Source organism: Anolis sagrei, chromosome 3 (assembly GCF_037176765.1).
Source record: "Anolis sagrei isolate rAnoSag1 chromosome 3, rAnoSag1.mat, whole genome shotgun sequence".
NCBI classification, from domain to species: Eukaryota; Metazoa; Chordata; class Lepidosauria; order Squamata; family Dactyloidae; genus Anolis; species Anolis sagrei.
This window is the reverse complement of record NC_090023.1, coordinates 222,749,082-222,772,166: the sequence shown is the minus strand read 5'-3', so window position 1 is coordinate 222,772,166 and position 23,085 is coordinate 222,749,082. Positions and strand designations below refer to the sequence as shown.

The window sequence follows — 23,085 nt, the reverse complement described above, 5'->3', positions numbered from 1 at the left end:
CAGCAGTCCTGCCAGCACAAGGGTTTAATCCACTGTGCCACTGGAGACTGATGCACTCCAAGGAGCTTAGCAACCAGTTCCAACCCCCACTCTCCCTCCATGATTTATTTATTCCCTTCCCCCCCAACCCAGCTGACAAGGTACCCCCTTATTGCAGCACCTGAGGCATTTTCCCCCTTGCTTGGCACACCTGAATGGAATTTTCAGTTTTTATCAGTAAACAATTAACTTACAGCAATTTCATACAGATGTTGTGGCCACTTTGTCCCATTGAGTCAAAATATTTGATGGTCTCCCTCCTCATGTCTATGACCTATTATCAAAAGAAACATTTGCGTGGGAAACTCAGCCATCTATATCCCCATTTTTAAAAAGTAAAATAGGTAAAAGGGACTCACCACTAATGCCCAATGTACCCTTATGTGAATTGGCACCAAGATCAAATCATGTTGGAATAAATCCACTTCTTTGGTCCATCTTCGTACCGCATTATAGCCTGCAGAACTTAACTTAGGGTAGAAGAAAGTGCTGAAAGCATAAAGAAGTGGAAATCCTTGCCTCTTATTTCTTTCCACCAAAAGGTTCATATAGAAATTAATGACCTAAAATTGGAAGAATTTTTTAAAAAGGAAAACATAAATTAGATGCCAATCCACAATGAATTATCACAAAATTAGGTGGCAAAATAGTCAGGTTCCAGAATTTACAGCCAAACTCGAACAGCTTTGAATTTCAACTCACTATAAGATACAGCTTCTTCAGAGATACAATGTTTTGTCCACATTTGTATCTGTACTGTCTATTACTTCTTGGAACCGCAATATTATAAGGGGAAGACATCATTATCATCACTATCGTAATGAAAAATTATTATTTCTTCCCCACTTCAATATTCAAGGATCGCAGTAGAGGTCAACAATTAAACACAACACCTCATTTTAAGGTATATAAAATAAATACATATTAAATAAAATCAAAACAAACTGTAACATTCATAATACAAAAATTATCTGATTTGGGAATACTGATATTTCGGCTAAGTAAAGATTGTCTAAATATTTGAGATATTTATTCTCAATAGAGAAAGAGAAGCCTATGAAACCTTTCAGTGTGTTGTCGAAGGCTTTCATAGCTGGAATCACTGGGTTGCTGTGAGTTTTCCAGGCTGTATGGCCAAGTTCCAGAAGCATTCTCTCCTGGCGTTTCACCTACATCTATGACAGGCACCCTCAGATGTAGCATATGTTGGATTTTCTTAGTGGGTCTGTAGATCATTTGTAAGTTGTGTTTCTACAACTTTGCTACGTTCAGCAAAAGACAAGAGGAATCCTCTCACCTCTGCAGGAGGCTTCCATATACCATGCAGCTTCCATATACCATGCAGCTGTGATTAAGTCTACATAGGGACAGCGTCCAAACATGAATCAAGGAACATGAAAGGCGCTGCAGACTAATTCAACCAGAGAAGTCAGTCATAGCAGAGCACCTGATTAACCAGCCTGGACACAGCATGTTATTTGAGAACACAGACATGCTGGACCACTCTAACAACCACTATGCCACATAGAAGCCATTGAATTCCACAAGCATGTGGACTATTTCAACAGAAAGGAGTAAACCATGACAATGAACAAAGTCTGGCTACCAGTATTTAAAAAACTCTAAATCCGGACAGTAAATAAAGAGCAAAACTCAAAAAGCAGGGGAATTCTAGACAAAAATCAATCAGGGCCAGCTAACACCTCCAAAACAAAGGATTCCCCCAGGCAGGAAGCAGACAGGCTTTGAAGCTGCAAGGCCATTCAATGCTAATCAAGGTGGTCAGTTGCAACATTCACACTTGCCTCAGGCAAACAAGGGTTCTTTCCCCCACGCTGGACATTCTACAGATATATGAACCCACTTGCCTAGTTTCCAACAGACCTCACAACCTCTGAGGATGCCTGCCACAGATGTGGATGAAACGTCAGGAGAGAATGCTTCTGGAATATGGCCATACAACCTGGAAAACTCACAGCAACCCAAACCTTACAGTTTTTTCCACAACAAAAAACAAACCAGGCTTTAGCTAGTATTGAGAAGTTACCACATCATTGAGCCATTGTTGGTTTCTTAGAGTCTGAATGTCTCCTCGCGTAATATTCAGCTTGAAGGCACTTGTCAAAACTTGATCTTCTTTGCCGTAACTTAGAACATTTGCTATCTCTCGCTCCATAGGCTGGAAAGAGAAAGTTTTATGCAACTAACTTCATAATCAAGGAGTACCAAAACCACACTAAGTCTCCCAGTGTTCACATCCCAGGAAGTGTGGAACGTCTCAACATCTCAGCATTGTTCAAATACTTTACATGTTTACAAAACAAACCGTAACTCGTTGCTTGTAATCTACTGCATGCTGAACACGCCAGCTTGATCAACTCTAACCAGAAAAGTTCAGTTTTTTAAAAAATAAGGTGAGGCATTTCCTATTAATGAAGTATTAGGGATAGAAGAGATCCGGGGCAATTTTCACAGCACATACTCTTTGTAAGCTGCCCAAGTCCTGTTTGGAGAGGGGGGCGGGATATAAATGAAGTATTATTATTATTATTATTGTCAATCTAATTTGGAATCAAACCAAGAAACTTTTCAAGAACACTACCTCTGTCAGGTCTGGAAAGTACTCTGTAGTCTTGTCAAAGCTTAGATATTTCTGTTCTTTCATTTTAACTAAACAGCGCCTTCTGTCAGAAGAGCCTTCTTGTCCCAGGTTTAACTTAAGTGATACTTCTTCTGATAATTCGTTTGCCAAGGGGTGCATTATACACTGTTAATAGAGAAAGTGTACCAGTATGAAATGCAAGTCTAAAATAGGAACGGTATATTTAAGATATTCTAGAGAAAGAGAATCCTCATGCAATCAGCATCATTCTTTCCAACTTGGAACTAGATATTCTTTACTTCATTGGTAACATAGTAACCAATGAGATATATAGAAGTACTAGCTTGTGAATTGGAACCCCTGGTGGTGCAGTGGGTTAAAGCCTTGTGCTGGCAGGACTGCTGACCGACAGGTCAACGGTTCAAATCCGAGGAGAGCGGGTTGAGCTCCCTCTGTCAGCAGCAGCTCCCCATGTGGGAACATGAGAGAAGCCTCCCACAAGTATGGTAAAAACATCAAACATGGGCAACGTCCTTGCAGACAGCCAATTATCTCATACCAGGAGCAACTTGCAGTTTCTCAAGTAGCTCTTCACACACAAAAAGCTCGTGAATTAAAAATAAAGAAAATAATATGGAGAGGGATATGATGGACCTAATAGAAACTCAAAAATTTGACAGCACTGACAGTGATTTGAGTTGTGTGGTGGGGGAAACACCATGGTTACTTTTCCACAAATGAGGCTAGCAGGAGACAAGAGTAATTTAAAGATATATCCTCCTGTCTTGCACACAAACCCCCCTCCCATAGGCTTTGTTCCATGCCTGAGACAGTTTGCACCGTATAATAACGCAAGTGGGGGAAGGTTTCAGATGGATGTAACATTAAATGCTGCCTTACACCAGGTCAGATTGTCTGTCTGTCTAGCTCAGTGTTGTTTACTCTGAGCTAGATTTTATTAGTATTTCACTGGAAGCCCAGCCTATTATTCACACACTATGCAAAACAACATACTTGAATGATCAAGCTAAATTCCACTTCTACAGCCTTTCAATAAAATTCAATTCCATTCTCAAAACCCCAAAAACTGGACTTAAGGCATTAACTGTCAAGTATAATGTCCAGGCTAGAATCGCCAGAGCCCTTCCTAAGAAAAGTAATTGGCAATCTCCAATGTGTGTGATGTGTTTCTGGGAGGAAATCCCACAGATCTGTGGGAAAGGCACTGCCTTTATAATGAAATAGCCAAGTCCACTAAGTACCCTTTTAACATCACAGGATGTTCTTGAAACAGTAGCACTCAAGCATTATGACAAAGTTGCCTTATGTTTACCTCATGAATTAGGATACAGGTCCCATTGAGTTAGAGCAGAGAGGAGAAGACATTGAAAACCAGTTAGATGGCATAATTGCCAGTCACAAATCGTGCCTCTGCAGCTTGAGTTCACTTTAGATCACAGCTAGTGAAGCTAGTATGAGCACCACAAAATCTAAAAAAACATAGCCTTATCTCCTTTTCCTATGATTTTCCTTGTTATTTTATGTGATAGGTATTATCTACTGCAAGTGGTTTTAGAGGCCAGTTTTTACTGAAAAGTGGATTCTAAATGAAGTATTAATCCCATCCTTGACACATACAAAATGCAGAAAATCCCACACTCCTCCATAAAGGTGTACCTCTTTTTTCCGGACCATTATTTTGTCTGGTTCTGAAGATCTTTCTGTTGTTAAACTGTGAAAAGCAAAAATTTATATCATTCGAGTGGAATGGATGATGCCGAAGCAGAGATGAAAGCACTTTTCCCATAAGGATAACATCTTACAGGCATTTTATTATCACTATAAAAAACAGTAGAGAGGGAATGAAGTAAAGGCAAATTGCACAAGTCCACCAAGATGAGAAGCTCATCCATCCACATAATGAATGTCTACATAAGCAATTGCATTAAGGTAATGTAATCAAGACATCCAAGTAGACATTTAAGATTCTGTGAGTATGGTGAAGGTACAGATTCTGTGAGTGGAAATCTGCTTGTGCAGCAGGATTCCCTCTTTCCGCTCCCTTTGGTAGATCCCTGAAAATCTTGTCTAGAAGACTGAAATCTCCAGAACAGATTTTAAGGGCAGACACGGGAGTGCAGCGGGGCAGGACGAGGATTGATCTCTTTCCTGTTCCAGTGAAAAATGGATTTTATCCAGTGCAGTGCTTTGGGGCATAAAAATATTTAAAGTACTCACTAAAGAACAGTAACAGCAGACATTATGGTACAGTCTTGTTATTAGCATTGGAAGAGATAAAGAACATCATATTTTCTTCCATCTACCTAACCACTACCCCCTGCCTACCCCTGTCCCCCCCCCCCCCATTAATGGATTAAAATATTCAAGGCAAAGAGAGAGAATACTTCACACTGCTTTGTAGCTTCTGTGTTATCTAGATCTTATTCTGCTCAATACAAGACAATGCAAATGAGTATTATTCTTGACAAAAGTCTAAAAGCCAATTGGTTTAAAGCTGACTTCTAATTGTTTTTTTTTCTTGTCTTTTTTTAAACACTTAATTAAAGCTCTCAGTTCACATATCACAGGAAACTGTGATTTACATGCCTAATTCCAGCTTGTTTTTTCCACTTACAAGCAGGTAATAACAAAATGACAGGAAAAGTAGGTGTAGCCACCCACACATATCGTAACGTATTTAATAGGGATGTTGATTTAGTGCTACTTGTAAATGCAGCCACTATTATTAAACCAGCTCATGAATTCTAGCATGAAACTGAATTTATCTTAAGCTGCTTCCTTCTGCTAAATGCCAAACTATCTTTCAAAATGAAAAAGCAAGAAACCTCTGGTTACCTAGTTCTATTTAAATCAAGTGCTCAGCCAATTGATTCTGTGCCTTTTAAACATGCCATTCTTTAGAGAAACTTACTGTAAGTGCTTGGCAAGGCTGGGGCTGGAATTATTTTTAGAGCGCTTTTCTTTTTCTTGCTCCAGCAGTTTTTTGTATTTCTCTCGCTCTTCATTCTGAACTCCCTGGGGGAAAAGATAGACATGAAGTTATTTACCAACAGAAGTATGGAATTCATGCTTGCACTGGTCTAAAAATACTCACAGTAGCCTCAATAGTTAGGCCAGTCTGATAAGACAGGTGGATGCCGTTATTTCCAAACATACTAATAGGAAAGTAAGGTTGGGAGAGTTTAGGATTCTTATCTCATTCAGAGTAAATCTAAATAAAACCATCAGTCTGTATTTCTGAGCTGCAAATGATCTGTCACAGGTCAGGTACTGCTGTTACATAAAACCAGAGAAAGGGACTATGAACTACAAATATCAGACCTGGCTTTCATGCCACCATCCCTCCATTTCCACAAACTGGGGTTTCTTGATGTTATAAAGAGAACATAGCAGCATTCTTGACAAATAACAGACAATGTGAAAATGTAAGAAAAAGCATACAACAAATATGTATAATAAGGCTTCCCACTCAAGTACCAAACAAGACTGATCCTGCTTAGCTTCTGAGATCATACAGGATTTGGTTCATTTCACATATTTAGATAGATTCATCAAAATACTGATGTTCAGAGGAAACATTCTCACGTCACTGTACACTTAAGACATAGCGTATCAGACATCTCATGTACTCTTGCTCTGCAAATTTGAGACATATTATCCCAAATCCTCTTTTAGACTTGACTAGATCAGATCCATGATTTATCTATATGTTGACTCACTATTCAGCAACTGGCTGAATGTGTCTAGATTGAGAAGGATGACAAAATAATGAAAATGCAACAAATAAAGTTTTTTAAAGAAAAACTCAGAAAAAAAATTAAAAACCCATCACTGTCCCTTTGTCACCATTGGACTGTTGAGGAGAAAAGTGGGAGAAAGATCCCTGCAGGCCACCCTCAACTCTTTGAAGGAACAAGAGGCATGTAATAATAAATGTTTTTATGTTGATATAAAAGTTATACAATTGATCTCAACTAAAAAAGCAACACTCTTCTATAGAAAAGACTGTAGATAATCCAGTCTACTTCAGATTTCAAAACTGAAATACATGCATTTATTTAGTTGGCTCAGTGTGCCAATCAGATCATTTACACTGAGCCTCTATAAAATACCACAACAACAAATAAATCCTGTGTCTATTATCTGAATTGAGAGCACTTTGAAAACACCATAGCCAGTGCCATTTCTGTGACTGTCTGAATCAGCAATAGCATACTGCTTCAGAAAAAGTCATATATAATTTGTCTCAATAAGAAAAAAGGCCACGACACCAATTTTATCGGGAAAGTAGAATCATAGAATCATAGAATCAAAGAGTTGGAAGAGACCTCATGGGCCATCCAGTCCAACCCCCTGCCAAGAAGCAGGAATATTGCATTCAAATCACCCCTGACAAATGGCCATCCAGCCTCTGCTTAAAAGCTTCCAAAGAAGGAGCCTCCACCACACTCCGGGGCAGAGTTCCACTGCTGAACGGCTCTCACAGTCAGGAAGTTCTTCCTAATGTTCAGATGGAATCTCCTCTCTTGTAGTTTGAAGCCATTGTTCCGCGTCCTAGTCTCCAAGGAAGCAGAAAACAACCTTGCTCCCTCCTCCCTGTGGCTTCCTCTCACATATTTATACATGGCTATCATATCTCCTCTCAGCCTTCTCTTCTTCAGGCTAAACATGCCCAGTTCCCTAAGCCGCTCCTCATAGGGCTTGTTCTCCAGACCCTTGATCATTTTAGGCGCCCTCCTCTGGACACATTCCAGCTTGTCAATATCTCTCTTGAATTGTGGTGCCCAGAATTGGACACAATATTCCAGATGTGGTCTAACCAAAGCAGAATAGAGGGGTAGCATTACTTCCTTAGATCTAGACACTATGCTCCTATTGATGCAGGCCAAAATCCCATTGGCTTTTTTTGCCGCCACATCACATTGTTGGCTCATGTTTAACTTGTTGTCCACGAGGACTCCAAGATCTTTTTCACACGTACTGCTCTCGAGCCAGGCGTCCCCCATTCTGTATCTTTGCATTTCATTTTTTCTGCCAAAGTGGAGTATCTTGCATTTGTCACTGTTGAACTTCATTTTGTTAGTTTTGGCCCATCTCTCTAATCTGTCAAGATCGTTTTGAATTCTGCTCCTGTCCTCTGGACTATTGGCTATCCCTCCCAATTTGGTGTCATCTGCAAACTTGATGATCATGCCTTCTAGCCCTTCATCTAAGTCATTAATAAAGATGTTGAACAGGACCGGGCCCAGGACGGAACCCTGCGGCACTCCACTTGTCACTTCTTTCCAAGATGAAGAGGAAGCATTAGTGAGCACTCTCTGTGTTCGTCCACTTAACCAATTACAGATCCACCTCACCGTAGTTTTGCCTAGCCCACACTAGACTAGTTTCCTTGCCAGAAGGTCATGGGGGACCTTGTCGAAGGCCTTACTGAAATCCAGGTACGCTACATCCACGGCATTCCCCGCATCTACCGATCGAAGAAAGAGATCAGATTAGTCTGGCATGACTTGTTTTTGATAAATCCATGTTGACTATTAGTGATGACTGCATTTGTTTCTAAGTGTTTGCAGACCGCTTCCTTAACAATCTTTTCCAGAATCTTGCCCGGTATCGACGTGAGGCTGACCGGACGGTAGTTGTTTGGGTCATCCTTTTTTCCCTTCTTGAAGATTGGAACCACATTGGCCCTCCTCCAATCTGCTGGAACTTCTCCCGTTCTCCAAGAACTCTCAAAGATGGTTGCCAATGGTTCCGAAATGACTTCCGCTAGTTCCTTCAATACTCTGGGGTGTAGTTGATCTGGCCCTGAGGACTTGAACTCATTAAGAGTGGCCAGGTATTCCTGGACGACTTCTTTCCCAGTTTGGGGTTGGATGTCCTCCAATCCCTCATCCACTCCATCTTCCTGAAGTTGAAGACTCTCTTTTTGTGAGAAGACCGAGGCAAAGAAGGCATTAAGTAGTTCTGCCTTTTCCCTATCCCCTGTCAGCATTGCCCCATCTTCTCCTCGAAGAGGTCCTATCGCCTCCTTGTTTTTCCTTTTTCTACTGACATAAGAATAGAAGCCCTTTTTATTGTTTTTAATGTCCCTGGCAAGTCTGAGCTCGTTTTTTGCTTTAGCTTTGCGGACCTTTTCCCTACAGGTGTTGGCTATTTGTTTGAATTCTTCTTTGGTGATTTCTCCCTTTTTCCACTTCTTGTGCATGACTCTTTTGTGTCTTAGCACAGTTAGAAGTTCTTTGGACATCCATTCTGGCTTCTTTGCACTTGTCCTATTTTTTCTCTTTGTTGGCACGGTTTGCAATTGCGCCTTGAGTATTTCACTCTTGAGAAATTCCCATCCATCCGTAGCTCCCTTGTCTTTTAGTATCTGTGTCCACGGAATGCTGCTCAGCGTTTCCTTCATTTTTTGGAAATCAGCTCTCCTAAAGTCCAAAATGCGGGTTTGACTTGTCTTAGTTTCGGCCTTCCTTTGTACCTCAAATTGCAGGAGCACATGGTCACTTGCCCCTAAGGATCCTACCACTTCGACCGCATCGATCAGGTCCTCCGCATTTGTTAGGATGAGATCAAGAGTAGCCAATCCCCTTGTTGCCTCTTCTACCTTCTGGACCATGAAATTGTCTGCAAGGCAAGCGAGGAATTTGTTGGACCTTGTACTCTTGGCCGAGTTTGTTTTCCAGCAAATATCGGGATAGTTGAAATCGCCCATGACTACTACATCTCTTTTCTGTGCCTGTTTGGTCAACTGTTGGCAGAAGACTTCATCAAGATCTTCCTCCTGGCTTGGGGGTCTGTAGTAGACGCCTACAACGACATCTTTTTGAGTCCCAGTTCCCTTGATTCTTATCCAGATGATTTCAAGCTGGTTTCCCAGATTGCTGTCTTGAATTTCTTCTGCAGCATAAGAGTTTTTGACATATAAGGCTACTCCGCCTCCTCTCCCCTTTGTTTGGTTTCTGTGAAAGAGGTTATACCCCTCGATATCTACATTCCAGCGATAGGAGTCATCCCACCAGGTTTCAGTGATGGCTATGATATCATATTTGTGATGTTGTGCTAGAAGTTGGAGTTCATCTTGTTTATTTCCCATGCTCTGTGCATTAGTGTAAAGACATGTGAGCCCCTGGGATCTTTCCTTGAGCTGTTTAATTGGGATTATTGTGCTTTTGGTACTTGGTCCTTGTTGTGTTTGTGCAGCCCTCCGTTTAGCCTTCTGGCGATTCCCAGACATTATGGGTAAAGTAGTGTTCGCAAGGCTGTTGTCCCCCTCCCCCGGTGGACCTAGTTTAAAGTGCGTCTAATGAGGTTTGAGAGTCTGTGAGTAAAAAGGTGTTTTCCTACTTGTGTGAGATGCACCCCATCCCTTGCCAGTAGGCCATCCTCCTGGAATAGCAGGCCATGGTCGAGGAAGCCAAAGCGTTCCTCCTGACACCATTTTCTAAGCCAGTCATTGACCTGTACTATTTTTCTGGCTCTTGTGGGTCCGTGTCTTACAACAGGAAGGAGGGATGAAAAGACCACCTGTACATTACATTCTTTTAGCATTGCTCCTAGAGCTCGAAAATCATTTGTGATCTTTTGAAACGTATGCCTTGCAGTATCATTGGTTCCTACATGAATCAACATGAGGGGAGGACGGTGATAGGGCTTGAGGAGCCTGATGAGCCTCTGAGTGATATGGTGTATTTTTGCCCCCGGTAGGCAGCATATTTCTCGAGCCATCCCATCTGGTCTGGAAATGACAGCTTCCGTTCCTCTAAGGAGGGAGTCGCCTACTACCAAGACCTGTTTACTTTCAGGAATGACAGGGCCCCTTTTGTGCAATGTAGTGTGTAGGTCTCCAGAAAAGTGATCCTGTTGGTGTGAATTGTGTAGGTGAAAAGTGTTGTCCTCCTCCTCGACATCCCCGGTGCATTCGTCAAGGACAATCCATTGAGATTCGTCCAAGAGCCTATGGTTCTCCTGTATGTGTTCCTGTTGCTCCTGGTCTATGGTTGGGGATGGTACACCTGCAGGATTGTGCAAGTGTGAATGTTGTGAAGTGTTGTCCCAGTCAGGGCTATCCCCTGCACACTGATCAAGGATGAGCCACTGATCAGTATCTAAGCCATTCTGATCTTCCCCAATATGTTGTGTTTCTTGGTCAGGTGCTAGTTGTGTGAGAATTTGGAATCTATTGTGTAACTGCAGCTGAGCGGAAGTATTCTGAGGAGGCTTCCGGGTCCTATGTGTCCTTCTAAGGGTGACATTTCTCCAAGCCTGAGGGTTGTCCACATCTGAGGTGCTGTTCTGTTGAGCCTCCCCGTAATGTTGGTGTGATATGGGCTGCGTGTCTAGGCCAGTGTGGTGTGTGGTGTCTAAGAACAGCTCAAGTTCCTGAATGTCCTTAAGGGTCTTAATCCGGTCCTCGAGTTGTCGTATCCTGTGTTCCATGCGAGTGATCTGTGTACACTTGGGGCAGATGTAATTGAGTAATTGTAGTGTGGGTTACATGCCCCTTCACTGCATCTGATGGCTAATTGTAAGACTAACAGTAATATCCCAAGGGTTATAAAAGAGATGTCCCAGCTGTTTGTGAATGGAAGATACTTCCATTGTATTTATACCAGCCTCTCTCAACATGGTGGCCTCCAGATGTATTTGGACAACAATGCCAATCACTCCCTCTAGTAGGGACTGCTGGGCGGAAACAATGGTAGTTTTAGTCAAAAAATATCTAAAGGATACCGGCTTGATTTATAGGACTGTTATTTTTGGGACAAGAGAAAACAATTTGAATGAAAAATTATAGTATCCAACATGCACTACAGAATCCTCCCAGTTTAATACTGAAAATCAGACCATCTTGACATACATCGGTTTGTCATAACTAGATCAAGCACAATATTTAAATATTTTGAAGTCATTTCTCCACAAGTCAATACATAAAGATACTTTAAAATATAAGTGTTATATATCACTGGACTTGCCTCTTCCACAGTATAATGAGGTTTCCTTAGATATCGTCCAGCATCTAGAGCAGAACCTTCTACCTTATGCCGGTGAGTAGCAAGTCCCCATGGTAGCAATTCTTCTTGAAATGAACTATGTCTTTTCTTACTATTTTTCCCAGCATTACAGTCATACCTAGTAAAAGGAAGGGAATTGAATTGTTAATCTTGCTGTGAAAACCTGGAGTTCCCGATTTGACCACAACAAACTATTCTGGGAAGTATGCATCTGAACACTGCTAAGCACTATGCTCTTCTTTAAGATGTATTAGTGCAAAACTTCAGCAAAACCTAAAGTTATGCTGATCTCTGTTAAAGTTATGGGCAAGCTTCCTGCAGGTGCTCATTTACTCTGATCTTAAAAAACTTTTCTGCATTATACTTACTTACTGTTTGTGGGCATATCTATTAGTTTGTTCTCCTTTGGTTCTGAAATTGGACTACAACTTGACTCTTAAAACTTCTGGGAGCCACTGCTCACAATGGACTCAATCCTCAGTTGTTAATAGTTATCCTAAACTGTTAGAAGTGTTAACTCAAGATTTAAACTTTGAGCAATGCTGTAGGAACTGCACATTGGATGAGTTCTTTATTTTTGTCTTTGTAATAGTTAAAATATCCTTTTAAACTACAAAAGAACGATAGAACATTTAGAAATGCAGTCTGAGCTCTATAACTGTTGTTCATATGACCCTAATTAAGAATTTACATGGCTGATTCAAATTATGTTCTCTAAGTTGCAGTATAAACTTAGTAAATGAAGACAACCATGCAGCACATTTCTGTAATACTACAATCCCTAGCGGTACATGATTATTAATTCATATATGCTGTATAAGTTGCAAAGGGTATTGTGGAAATATGTTTGGAAAGGTTTGGACTGGCCATTACTAAAAATTTCAAACCTTGAGGTGGCAAACCGAAGTACATGCAAACTATTTTACCTTAGACAGGGCATAACTCTGTGGTAGTCAGATAATACTTCTACATCTGGATGCATACTGGTACCACAACCAGTTTTCTTATCTATAGAAAAGACAGTGGGGTATATTAAGAATAATTCTGTAGGTAACTGTTACGCGTTGATTTCAGAGAATGATCAAACCTTTTTCCCACTTGTAAAGGACACTATACGCTTCCAAGATTGGTTCCTAAAAGCATTTACTCACTCAATAAATTTATTTACCAGTCAATATTTTAGCCTGCAGCTCATAGATATCTTGGGATGCTTCTGTTCTCTCCTGCTCTTGCGCTCTCTGTTTATCAACAAGATCTACTTATGCGGAAAGGCTGCAGACTTTGGTATAGAAAGCTAGAGTTCTTATAAGTAAAATTTCTATTTAAAGTTTTGAGCTATTAAAACTTTAAATAAGTAATTTTACTTATAAGAACTCCAGCCTTTCCGCATAAATAGATCTTATAGATAAACAGAGAGAGAGAGCAGGAGAAAACAGAAGCATCCTAAGACATAGAGTAGGGGTGGAAAACTATCCAAAGAATAGGGTGTCATGCACACACCACTGACCAGACAACACAGGACTGCAATCCTCTTTATTCACCCCAATTTTAAGTTTGAAAAAACCCTGAAGATGTACCAGTGGAGCGTGTGGGGAATACAGCTCCTCTCTGTTTTGAAAGGATCTGAACACTCTGGAAGAAATCATTTCCAAGTCTGAAAAAAAAGGTATCCTGGGTCTAGAACAGCCAAGGAGAGCAATACACATGGTGAAAATTTTCCCACCTTAAACACAAAGATATTAAAACAGAAATCCCACAAAATAAATATAAAATTGGGATGTACATGGACCTTGGAGGCTGTAAAAAAAAGGTTGTATGTACCCCATGGACGGCAGCTGTCATACAACTGGAACAGAAGAGTAATACACATAGAAGAGCTGTATAATATAATGTGGAGACAAGGGATGGGGTGGGTGAATGCCTCTACATAATGTTTTTTTTCTTTCTTTGAAAACACACGGAATGGATCCTGAGAAAGCAGGTCAGTTTAGCCTTATCTGTATTTTATGTACTTTAGTCATTAAGTCCCACCTAATTGGGATGAAAGCAAGACTAACATCTTCAGGATCCAATCTAGCATTGTTGAAATTCACACGATGTTATGTAAGAATACTTACAAAGTCAAATAATTATGAATACCACATATGAAGATACAAAAATAAAAGTAGATGCACTCATCCTTAAGAAAGTTGCAACTATGCAATACCTTTCAGTATATTTTTTCACTTAGTGCTCCACTTAAAATTTCATCTTCAACATTCTTACAAAGACTATTTTGCTTATCTCAATTTCAATTCTATGTCACCTTGGAGTCTAGTACCTGTAGGTTGCATAAGTAGACATCCCTTCAGTTATGGTAAGCCTAAATAAGGTCTGGTGCAACCTACCGCCTTCAGCAGTTAGATAAAGACTTGGACAGAGTTCATCAATGTCACACCGGAGACAACTTGAAGCATGCAAACAAGGAAGCAAAACAACCAACGGTCCTTTTCAGGACCAACCATGACAATAATCGCAATCAACATCGAAGGCATGTCAGCTGCCAAAGAACAACTGCTCTATGAACTGTGCCGAGATAAGAAATGTGACGTGCTGTGTGTCCAAGAAACACACAGGGATGAACGACAGAAACGACCCAAAGTTCCAGGAATGATCCTAGTAGCGGAAAGACCACATGTGCAGTATGGAAGTGCTGTCTTTGTCAAACCAGGCCTCCAAGTCAGCAGTGCCCACAACACTGAAGAAAACAATATCGAGGTTATAACAGTAGAGCTTAATAACATCACCATCACCTCTGTGTACAAGCCCCCAAATGAAGATTTCTGCTTCTCCTCCCCCGAGAACTTTGACAGGCACCAAAGGGCGGTAGTAATTGGTGACTTCAACAGCCATAGCCATGTATGGGGCTATGCCCAAGAGGACAGAAATGGAGAGGCTGTCCTGTCCTGGTCTGAACTGCACAAACTATCACTCATCCATGATAGCAAGCTCCCACCATCCTACAACAGCGGGAGATGGCACCGAGGTTATAACCCAGACCTCTTATTTGTGAGCGACAGCATCGTACAGCAATGCACCAAATCAGTGGGACCACCAATCCCAAACACACAGCACCGACCAATAATATGCCAACTGTTCCCAACAATAAGGCCTCAGGAAGTTCGATTTAAACGAAGATACAACTTCAGAAAGGCAGATTGGACTAAATTCTCAGACATGTTAGACGACATGATCACATCGGTCGCGCCAGTCCCTGAGGAATACGAACATTTTATTGAAATAGTGAAAACCTGCTCACGGGCCTCCATACCGAGAGGCTGCAGAACCCACTACCTCCAGGGCATTACTCCTGAAACAGCTGCCTTGTTGGAAAACTATTACAGGCTCTACAACGAAGACCCATTCAGTGAGCAGACTCTTCAGGCAGCGCAGAGCATTGAGTCCTCCATCTCTGAAGCCAAGAAAGAACAGTGGATCAAGTTGATCACAGAGGTCGACATGGGCAGGAGCAGCCAGAAGGCGTGGAGGCTGCTGAGACGGCTGAGCAATGATCCCTCACAAACTAATACCCATGCCAACATAAAGGCAGATCAGATAGCACACCAACTCTTGAAGAATGGGAAACCCAACCTTGCCACCAAAGTAGGAAAGAAACCAATAGCCAGACAACCAGAGATTGAGAACAACAACCTCCATGAACCCTTTACATCTACTGAATTGGACATGGCTCTCAACAAATGTAAGAATGGCAAAGCAGCTGGCTTGGATGATCTACGGATGGAACAAATCAAGAACTTTGGTCCAAAAGCAAGGCGCTGGCTGCTGGAGCTGATGAACAACTGCACTGCATCCTGTCAGATCCCCAAAATCTGGAGGAAAGCAAGAGTCATCGCCATCTTGAAGCCAGGCAAAGACCGTAATGACCCAAAAAGCTACAGACCAATCTCCCTGTTGTGCCACCTCTACAAAGTTCTGGAGAGACTTATTTTGCATAGAATTATGGAAAATATAGACCCCTGTCTGATCCCACAGCAAGCTGGCTTCAGAAAAGGCAAAAGCTGCACATCGCAAGTGCTGAACCTGACCCAGCACATAGAAGATGGCTTTGAAAGGCAGCAGATCACAGGAGCTGTCTTCATAGACTTGTCAGCAGCCTATGATACTGTGAACCACCGCCTCCTCCTAAGAAAAATGTATAATATCACAAAGGACTACCACCTCACCCGCCTCATAGGAAACCTGCTACAAAACAGGAGCTTTTTTGTTGAGTCCCAGGGCCAGAGAAGCAGATGGCGGAAACAGAAGAACGGCCTGCCTCAGGGGAGCGTGCTTGCTCCATCCATGTTCAACATCTACACAAATGACCAGCCACTGCCAGAAGGGACAGAGAGTTTCATCTATGCTGACGATCGTGCCATTACTGCTCAAGCAGGGAGCTTTGAGATGGTAGAACAGAAGCTCTCCGAAGCTCTAGGTGCTCTTACTGCCTATTACAGGGAAAACCAACTGATCCCTAATCCATCTAAAACACAGACATGCGCCTTTCACCTTAAGAACAGACAAGCATCCCGAGCTCTGAGGATTACCTGGGAAGGAATCCCACTGGAGCATTGCAGCGCACCCAAATACCTGGGAGTCACTTTGGACCGTGCTCTGACCTACAAGAAGCACTGCCTGAACATCAAACAAAAAGTGGGCGCTAGAAACAACATCATACGAAAGCTGACTGGCACAACCTGGGGATCACAACCAGACACAGTGAAGACATCTGCCCTTGCGCTATGCTACTCTGCTGCTGAGTATGCATGCCCAGTGTGGAACACATCTCATCACACTAAAACAGTGGATGTGGCTCTTAATGAGACATGCCGCATTATCACGGGGTGTCTGCGACCCACACCACTGGAGAAATTACACTGCCTAGCCGGTATTGCACCACCTGACATCCGCCGGGAAGTAGCAGCCAATAGTGAAAGGACCAAGGCAGAGACATCTCCAGCTCATCCCCTGTTTGGGTATCAGCCAGCACGTCAACGACTTAAATCAAGACATAGTTTTCTTAGAACTACAGAGACACTCGCTGGAACACCCCAGCAAGCGAGAGTCCAAAAGTGGCACGCCCAAACCCAGCACCTCAATTCATGGGTGATACCAGATGAGAGACTCCCCCCTGGGCACTCAGAAGACTGGGCGACTTGGAAGGCGCTGAACAGATTGCGCTCTGGCACCACGAGATGCAGAGCCAATCTTAAGAAATGGGGCTACAGGGTGGAATCCTCGGCATGCGAGTGCGGAGAAGAACAAACCACTGACCACCTGCTGCAATGCACCCTGAGCCCTGCCACATGCACGATGGAGGACCTTCTTGCGGCAACCCCAGAGGCACTCCAAGTGGCCAGATACTGGTCAAAGGACATTTAACCAAATACCAAATTTACAAAATCTGTGTGGTTTTTTTTTTCTTTTTCTTTTTAATCTCTGTGTTTGTTTTGCTCTGTTAGAATTGTAATTCAATGGTTGCTGATGACACGATAAATAATAAATCAATGTCACACGATCTTAGATTAAAGAAACCTGTTTCTGGAAGGCCTGAAGGATTTTGGAGATCATATCTAAACAAACTGCAATGCAAAGCCTAAAGTGTTATCAAAACAAGTTTGGAGAAAAATGGAACAGAAGCGCCAATCAGAGCTGGAAAATATGCCAAACCAGAAAGGGGTCTTTATTACAGACTAACAGAAAAAAAACCAAAGATGAGATGAGAAGATGAGAATAGAAATAGTAAATTAAACAGGAATCTTAAAATTTCCCTGGCTTCAAATTCATCACATTATCTACCAGTATTTTGTCTCTAATCCTGCTATTGAAATGGGAACTATCAAGCCACTAAAGCCCCTTTTACACTGAGCTTATACCCCAGGATCTGATCCCAGATGATCTTTTTATCCCAGATTACATTGCAGTGGAGACTCATATAATCCAGTTTAAAGCAGATAACATGGGATTGGGTCTTGGGATATAAGGACAATATAGAAGGGACCTAGATAAACTTGAAATTGTGATGAAAGACTCAGAATGCCATACATTCTCAATCTCAGAGATTTATTATATATGTCTAGGTATTAAATTCTTGAAATCTGAAAGAATAAGAAAGACAATGTGGGCCATTGATCTAAACCCACCTGTATTGCTTTAATAGAAAAACTTCCCCTACTCATGAGATTAAAAAATGAACAGAAAGCATATATGTCAATATTTGGTTTGTACTTCTCGAACTCATTACTATTTCATAAAAAAATTCTCTTGCATCAGGATCATGATACATTTATGGATTTAAGGATTCTGTGAGGCAATTATGTAATCCAGGGTAGAATTTTTCTATAGACAGTACTGTATTGCATATATTATTACTGTTTTTAAAAAATTTAAATGTAAAAAAAATTCCAACAATGAACATCCCTTGGAACATGTTTATAGCCATTCTTACAAAATAAATGTATATTCCTCTACCATGATCTTGCCTAGAGAAGATTGCCCATCAAATTTGAGGCAAAAAAACCATGTGAAAAATAGTTTCCTACCCTGGTAAACTAAAGTTGATTTTTTTTTAAATGTTTTATATATATTTTCACTTTATTGCAATACAGCCACCTCCACTTAATATCCAAGGGTTTTGCACCCACAGATTAAAAATATTTGGGGGAAAATATTCCAAAAAGCACATTTTGATTTGACTAGCCCCCAATTTTTGTTTTACCTAAGAAGAATCTTGAAAACATTCAAGGCCTGCCATTCTGGTTGGTCTTAATAAAGGCATGATATATAACAACTATGCAGGAAGATGTATTGCAACAAAAGGTATAACAATCAGTAGTCTTGAATACTTTTATTCTATAAAATACTGAAGATGTTATGCTAAAACAACTAGTTCTGAAATATAGTCACTGTATGTATTACTTACCCAACATTTGCTTCCCAGTCGTAGGTTCCATTTGCTTGTCAGAAAAAGTACCATTTGAAACATTTGAAAAAAACTTGAAGAAAAAAATACACGTTTGTGTAAGTTTTATTCTGATGCCAAATATACATAACCCACAAAATTTCTCTAATGTGGATGTTTTAGTACAGGCATACCTCATTTAACAAAGCTTTCAATAAAGAAACTCCATTTTACAAAGTGTTTTATGACTAGCTGAAAGGTTTTTATTATAATATTTATACCCCGCTTTATTTCCCCAAAGGGGACTCAAAGCAGCTTTTGGCAGCATTAGTATTGGGAATATTCTGGAGGGCTGGAGAAATCCATTATTTCTGTGTCAGTCTGCAGAGCATGTTGGCAGTAAACAACACAATGAAGCTGAAGATGGAGTAAGTAGGATTTCACTCTAGACATTCCAATGTAGCTGTGTGTGCCTAACTACAGCAGCAAAGGTAAACAGCAGCTCCCTTCAAATGCCCTTAATGCATACAGGAAATGCTAAAGAGGGAGTACAGACATCTGTCTTACCAGCTCCCTCCAACAGCATAGACCTATATGTCTGGCCATCAAAATGGAAATCATAAGAAAGGCAGTCTGATGAAAGAAGAAAAATTATCCCTTGATATATTTTGTAAGAAAGTTGAAAATGTGTGTGTGTTTTAAAAAGTAGAGCTGTATTTTAGATTACAATAGGAATTACTAACTGTAAGATACTCAGTTCCATCCTACTCTCTGCCAAAACAATAGTTCTATGCATTTAATTTGGCTTCAATAAGAAGATCCTATCATCTCAAAAAGCAAACAAACCTCATCTTTGGCTTCTGCATGCTGTTCTTCTGTCTGAAGATATTTGGATGCCAACTGGGACGGGAGTGTAATTAAATTGGCAATTCCCCTTGCCAACATACCAAAAATACCTGGAAAGAGTTAATAACATTAAATGACACATCATTTATCTAGGAAATTTGGTACGGAAGTCAAAGGAAAACTCACATCCTAAATCTCATACAGTACAATACAGTATCACTGTCACAAGGGAAAACTCCCACAGGAAGTCCTTCTTTGGGTTATGATTTTTTCTGACATTCATGTAATTTTGACTATGTTAGAGGATTGAGTCAATGGATTACACAAATGGATTCCAAGAACATTTAGGGCAGTACAATGTTCTTTACTATCTCTATGTCACAAACATATAGCAAATTACTGTCAATAGTTCTCAAACATGTATTTTTACAATGTTCTCCTCTTCTTAATCCGGGCCTTATTCAAACAACATCAATTCACTATATAAACATAATTACAGGCTACTACTAGTAATTGTTATGATCTATTTCAAGCATTTGCTCTTTCTGCTCTTTTCTTTCAAGGTTTACAATCATATGAAAAGTGATTGAACAGGGGTAATTTACCAAGTTTTTGCCTTTTTATTTGCTCATGTTCAAAGTCTTCTGGATTAGACTGAATGCTGTGAAGAGAAAAAGACAAATTAATTTGAGAAACAAGGAATCTTTCTTTCTCAGCTTGAAGTACCAATCTCCAAAAACACCATGCTCTCAGGCATAACAGGCACCATTTTACAGCTACCGAACAGTCACTGTACATATCTACAAACTTGATGGTCACATCTGCTAACCCGGAGGTTTTCCTTATAACAATACTCAATACCAATGTATGGGTTACCCAACTGACCTGCAGCATATAAGAAAGGTGGAATTTGTTAATTGTAACCATTAAGACGATGCATGCCTGCAGCAGTTATTCTTGACTTCATTACATCAAAAAACAGTATTTTCGTATTACTTGATTAATCTACTTTCTTGATATGAACAAAAAAAATTCCAATCTACCACATATATTGCAAGATTGCTGCATAGTTACATGTCCATATGGTCTCAAACAATAACAATACTGGGACACAGCTTCATTACATATACTGTATAGGAAATGATATATATTATGAGAACCAACACAAACCAAATATTTCTCCATTCACAGATATATATTATATAGCTTTGGATAGCATAGGGAAGTGTTAACACTCCTATAGTGTTTGTTTTGCTGTCTGTGGACTTTCCGTCCTGGCGATAATTGAAAAAATTTGGGGGGGGGGGAGGGGGGAGAAAGCTTGTTGTGGAAACAAGGATTGGTGAGAAAGCTTCAGTAGAGACACCTTTCCCCCATGATAACTCTTTCAGGAGTGAATTTCCCTTCCTGGGGTAGATTTCTCTCCTCTCCTATTGTCTCATCCTCACTCTTACTATGTCATTTATTGTCATAGTTATACTCTTAACTATGAGTCGTTTATAAGTTGCATGTTTGTAACTTGAGATCTGACTGTAGAATACATGCAAACTAATCGCTGTGCAGGACACGGTTATGGATTTCCCTTCTTAATTTTTTCATAGCTCACTGCTACCTGGAGACCCCAAATGGGTTGGGAACCACTATCTACTGGCTATTAGAAAGTGTGGGAATTGAAGTCCAAAACACTGGGAGGGCTGAAGTTTGACCATGCCTGATCTATACTGTTGGACGAATGCAGTTTGTCACCACTTTAACTGCATGGTTTAATGCAGAGGTCCTCAAACTAAGGCCCAGGGGGCGGATACGGCCCTCCATGGTCATTTACTTGGCCCTTACTCAGGGTCAATATAAGTCTGAAATGACTTGAAAGCACACACAACAACAACAATCCTATCTCATCAAACAAAAGTAGGCCCACACTTCCCATTAAAATACTAATAAGTTTATATTTTTAGAATTGTTTTTCATTTTAATTATTGTATTAAGTGGGTTTTGCACCTAGTGCAGTGTGCATAGGAATTCATTCATGTTTTTTTCAAATTATAATCCGGCCCTCCAACAGTTTGAGGGACTGTGACCTGGCCCTCTGTTTAAAAAGTGAGGACCCCTGGTTTAATGTTACAGAATCATGGAAGATGTGGTAGTTTTACAAGGTCTTTAGGCTTTTCTGCCAAAGAGTATTGGCGCCTCACCAAACTACAACTCCCATGTTTTTGTATTATTGAGTGAAGTCAAAGTGCCTTATTTCCACAGTGTAGTTCAGGTATGGGCAAATTTGGGCTCTCCAGGTGTTTTGGACTTCAACTCCCACCATTCCTCAGAGCCTCAGGCCCTTTCCTTTTCCCCCTCAGCCGCTTAAGCGGCTGAGGGGGAAAAGCAAGGGGCCTGAGGCTGTGAGGAATGGTGGGAGTTGAAGTCCAAAACACCTGGAGGGCCCAGGTTTGCCCATACCTGGTGTAGTTAGTGCACCAAACTGCCAGGTGTAGTTGGTGAGGTCAAACTGTCCGAGGGCCCTTCCACACAAACACATAACCCAGAATATCAAGGCAGACCATCCACAATATCTGCTTTGAAGTGGGCTATCTGAGTCCACACTGCCATATACCCCACTTCAAAGCAGATACTATGGGGTTCTATGCAGCTGTGTGGAAGGGGCCTGAGAGAGGGAGGCCTTCGGGGAAGGCTCTTCTTTGGCCGGGCAACTCCCCTCCGAAACCCCTTGGAAGGCCCGCTCCGCCCAAAGAGGAGGTACCGTCTCTTCCTCGGCCGAGCAGGCGGCGCCTCCCGGCGGCAAGTGGGCCTTGGGGAGAACCACCAGCGCAGAGCCTCGGGCAGCCATTGCTGCATAGGCCTCAGCCGCAGCGACCGGGCCGGAAGCACGTCATTGGCCAGCGACGGGGCGCTGAGGAAGTGACGTAGCCACGCTTTCAATAAGGAGAGAAAAGCACACCTGTGAAAGGGAAATACTTTAGTTTCCTTAACTCAAATCCCTCACACGCCTCAAATACGTTCCAATTCTGTATGTGGCATTCAGGTAAAGGTTTCCCTCTTGACATTAAGTCCAGTTTTGTCCGAATTCTGGGGAGTGGTGCTTATCTCTATTTCTAAGCCGAAGAGCCGGTGTTGTCCGTAGACACCTCCAAGGTCATGTGGCCGGCATGACTGCCTGGCGCGCCGTAGCGGTACCTATTGATCTACTCACTCTTTAAAAAAACCTCTAAAATTACAACAGCAAAACAACAGAGGGGAAATAATCAGGCGCATCTAATCACCTCGCAACAAAAGATTGCCCCAGGAACTGCCAGGCCATCAAATGCTAATCAAGGTGGTCAGTTGAAACATTCACACCTAGCTCCAGCAGACAAGAGTCCTTTGTCTCACCCTGGTCATTCCACAGATATATAAACCCATTTTTCCTAGTTCCACTAGACCTAATAGAGGGGAAACAATCAGACACATCTAATCACCTCTCAACAAAAGATTTCCCCAGGCACTGCCAGGCCATCAAATGCTAATCAAGGTGGTCAATTGAAACATTCACACCTAGCTCCAGCAGACAAGAGTCCTTTGCCCCACCCTGGTCATTCCACAGTTATATAAACCCAATTTTCCTAGTTCCAATA

At 41.4% G+C, this 23,085-nt stretch overlaps 1 protein-coding gene across 1 annotated transcript in view; it reads right to left on the bottom strand.

The window, feature by feature from the left end:
- SENP2 (SUMO specific peptidase 2) overlaps nt 1-22,343 on the bottom strand; it is a 28,222-nt gene extending 5,879 nt beyond the window's left edge. Inside the window, exons 1-15 of the mRNA XM_067465912.1 lie at nt 22,215-22,343; nt 20,068-20,123; nt 19,463-19,572; nt 18,638-18,710; nt 12,603-12,684; nt 11,634-11,794; nt 6,509-6,564; nt 6,140-6,148; nt 5,984-6,028; nt 5,574-5,677; nt 4,319-4,373; nt 2,642-2,806; nt 2,087-2,218; nt 399-602; nt 234-313 (exon numbers count right to left, since the gene is read on the bottom strand). Coding sequence (XP_067322013.1) covers nt 234-313; nt 399-602; nt 2,087-2,218; nt 2,642-2,806; nt 4,319-4,373; nt 5,574-5,677; nt 5,984-6,028; nt 6,140-6,148; nt 6,509-6,564; nt 11,634-11,794; nt 12,603-12,684; nt 18,638-18,710; nt 19,463-19,572; nt 20,068-20,123; nt 22,215-22,309 — 1,427 coding nt within the window. The 5' untranslated portion in view covers nt 22,310-22,343. The remainder of the gene's footprint in view (nt 1-233; nt 314-398; nt 603-2,086; nt 2,219-2,641; nt 2,807-4,318; nt 4,374-5,573; nt 5,678-5,983; nt 6,029-6,139; nt 6,149-6,508; nt 6,565-11,633; nt 11,795-12,602; nt 12,685-18,637; nt 18,711-19,462; nt 19,573-20,067; nt 20,124-22,214) is intronic.
- Between the last annotated feature and the right edge of the window lie 742 nt (nt 22,344-23,085).